The 2220-nt window shown below is 35.2% G+C and overlaps 1 protein-coding gene across 1 annotated transcript in view; it reads left to right on the top strand.

The window, feature by feature from the left end:
• LOC107080750 overlaps positions 1-2056 on the top strand; it is a 19744-nt gene extending 17688 nt beyond the window's left edge. The window contains exons 2-3 of the mRNA XM_015368956.1: positions 43-315; positions 1785-2056. Coding sequence (XP_015224442.1) covers positions 43-315; positions 1785-2056 — 545 coding nt within the window. The remainder of the gene's footprint in view (positions 1-42; positions 316-1784) is intronic.
• Positions 2057-2220: the final 164 nt, after the last annotated feature.

Here is a 2220-nt window from a genome sequence, read left to right as displayed (position 1 = left end):
GATGATGTGATATTTTTCTACCTTTTGTTTTCAACCTAACAGCAGATAAACCCAGAGCCACACTGACAGCAGAGAAAACAACCATACCACCAGGGGGCAGTGTTAGACTGACCTGCTCTGTGGATGGATCTGCTGACTGGAAGTTTGACTGGTTCAGAAATAGGCAACAATATTCTGTAGACCAGACCAGAGGAAACATTGATCCATACAGAGTCATCAGCATCTCAGAGGGAGGTCTATACAGCTGCAGAGGAGGAAGAGGAGATCCAGTTTTTACAACAGAAACAAGCAAAGAAATCTCTATTTGGAAAACAGGTGAGATTACTGTTTTATTCTGGGGTAAACCAATGCTCTCTTTGTATCTCAGCTATTAATCAGTGCTGTTTAAGAATCCATCAGTTCCAACAAAAGAGAGCTCGATACAAAATGAAAATTGTAATTGAGATCCAGTTTTTACAACAAAAACAAGCAATGACATTTAAATTTATTTTTTTTATTATGTTATTTAGTTTCATTATCTTATTTTAATCTGGCCAAATTAACTCTCTCTTCACATCCAAGCTATTAATCATTAGTATTATGTAATCATTTTGGTTAAAGTCAGATTTTCAATACCAAATTATTAAGCTGTTGAGAAAACCTTTAGCAGATACAGAAATGATAGACATTAACAAAACTATGCACATAATACAGCAATATGTGTTAATGTAGTTTAAAAGCTCAGATAGCAAACTGGTTATCTCTGATAACTCGAAACATTTTAGATACAGTTTGTCTGTTTGATGAACATATTATTTTTTATGTGTTTATTGTAATCTACCCTCTGTTACAGTCTCTATATTGTATGAGTGTGTCTCTGATTTGCTCTGTGATAGAAAGGTGACCTCTATCACAATAACCACTGGAGATGAACACTAGTTCTGGAGCTATTCATGGGCCGTCTGGATGCTCAATAATACAGATGTTTGAATCTATAAAATGAATCCCCAAAGTAACAAAGTCTAACAGATGAAAATATGATATTTAATCTACAATGGTGATTCCCAATTCTGGCATAAAGTAGATCAGAGATCTTTAATTCCAGTCCTTGAGGTCTGGTGTACTGCTCACTTTAAATGTGTCTCTGCTTCAAACACCTGAATTAAATGGATGAATTACCTCCTCAGTATGCAGAGAAGGGTCTGGTCCCAATGTCCACACTACACCCTACACCCCTCTGTGAACTATGTAGTTGGTCAGATTGATGTAATAGTTCTAGTGTGAAGGTAACACAATGGAGAACTGAAACAACTGGGAATGACTTTTACTCTGTTTTCACTCAAGCTCAAACATTTTCAAATGCAGACAGCTTTAGAACAACAGATATTTTCAGGTCTGAAGGTAGAGAACAGTTATAAATTCACATATATAATACCTGGTCCAAGTAATCTGTGACACATGATGCTAGAAAACTTTGCTGAAGTGATTTAGTTCATACTGTTAGTTTATATGTTGAGAGGTTGGTAGAAATGGTTATCTCAGTGCTAGATGTGACAGCTTACTGCTTTATATCTGTCTTTATAATTCCTCATTTTTATATATTAGCTATGAAACATCTTGCTTTTGGGATTTAGATATTTAATATTGTATTATTAGAAAGAAACACATCAAATAACATTTTTATTATTTTTATATAATATTTTCATGGTTAAGATTAAATTGTTATCCATAGCAATTAATTTTATTGTAATTTCTGTTTAATATACATCTATATCAGTATTCTGACTTAATATTATTTATTCCAGTCTCTAAGCCCACTGTGACCCTTCAACCCAACTGGTCTCCAATATTCAGAGGAGAGAAAGTCACTCTGAGATGTGAGATCCATGGAGATGGAGGAGCTCAGTGGACGTATGAATGGAGACCAACCAACAGAAACTCTCCAACATCCAGTGAATACAGGATCAACACAGCTACTGAGTCTGGTGGTACATACCAGTGTAGGGCTGAAGGAGACTACCAGATAACAGACTGGAGTGATGCCTTCAGACTGACAGTTAGAGGTAAGTCAGACTGAAAATGTTTAGTTTGTCTTGTTTTCATACACATCAACCTAATTAAAATATTAGGCAACTTTGTTTGATGAGCAGAGATGGCAAAAGTAATCACTTTCCGTACTTGAGTAAAAGTACAGATACTTGTGTTAAAAAATACTCTGGTAAAAGTGGAAGTACTGATTAA

This window comes from Cyprinodon variegatus, unplaced genomic scaffold (assembly GCF_000732505.1).
Source record: "Cyprinodon variegatus isolate N-32 unplaced genomic scaffold, C_variegatus-1.0 Scaffold2287, whole genome shotgun sequence".
Lineage (NCBI taxonomy): Eukaryota > Metazoa > Chordata > Actinopteri > Cyprinodontiformes > Cyprinodontidae > Cyprinodon > Cyprinodon variegatus.
The sequence above is the reverse complement of the archived record's forward strand: the minus strand, read 5'-3'. Positions and strand labels throughout refer to the sequence as shown.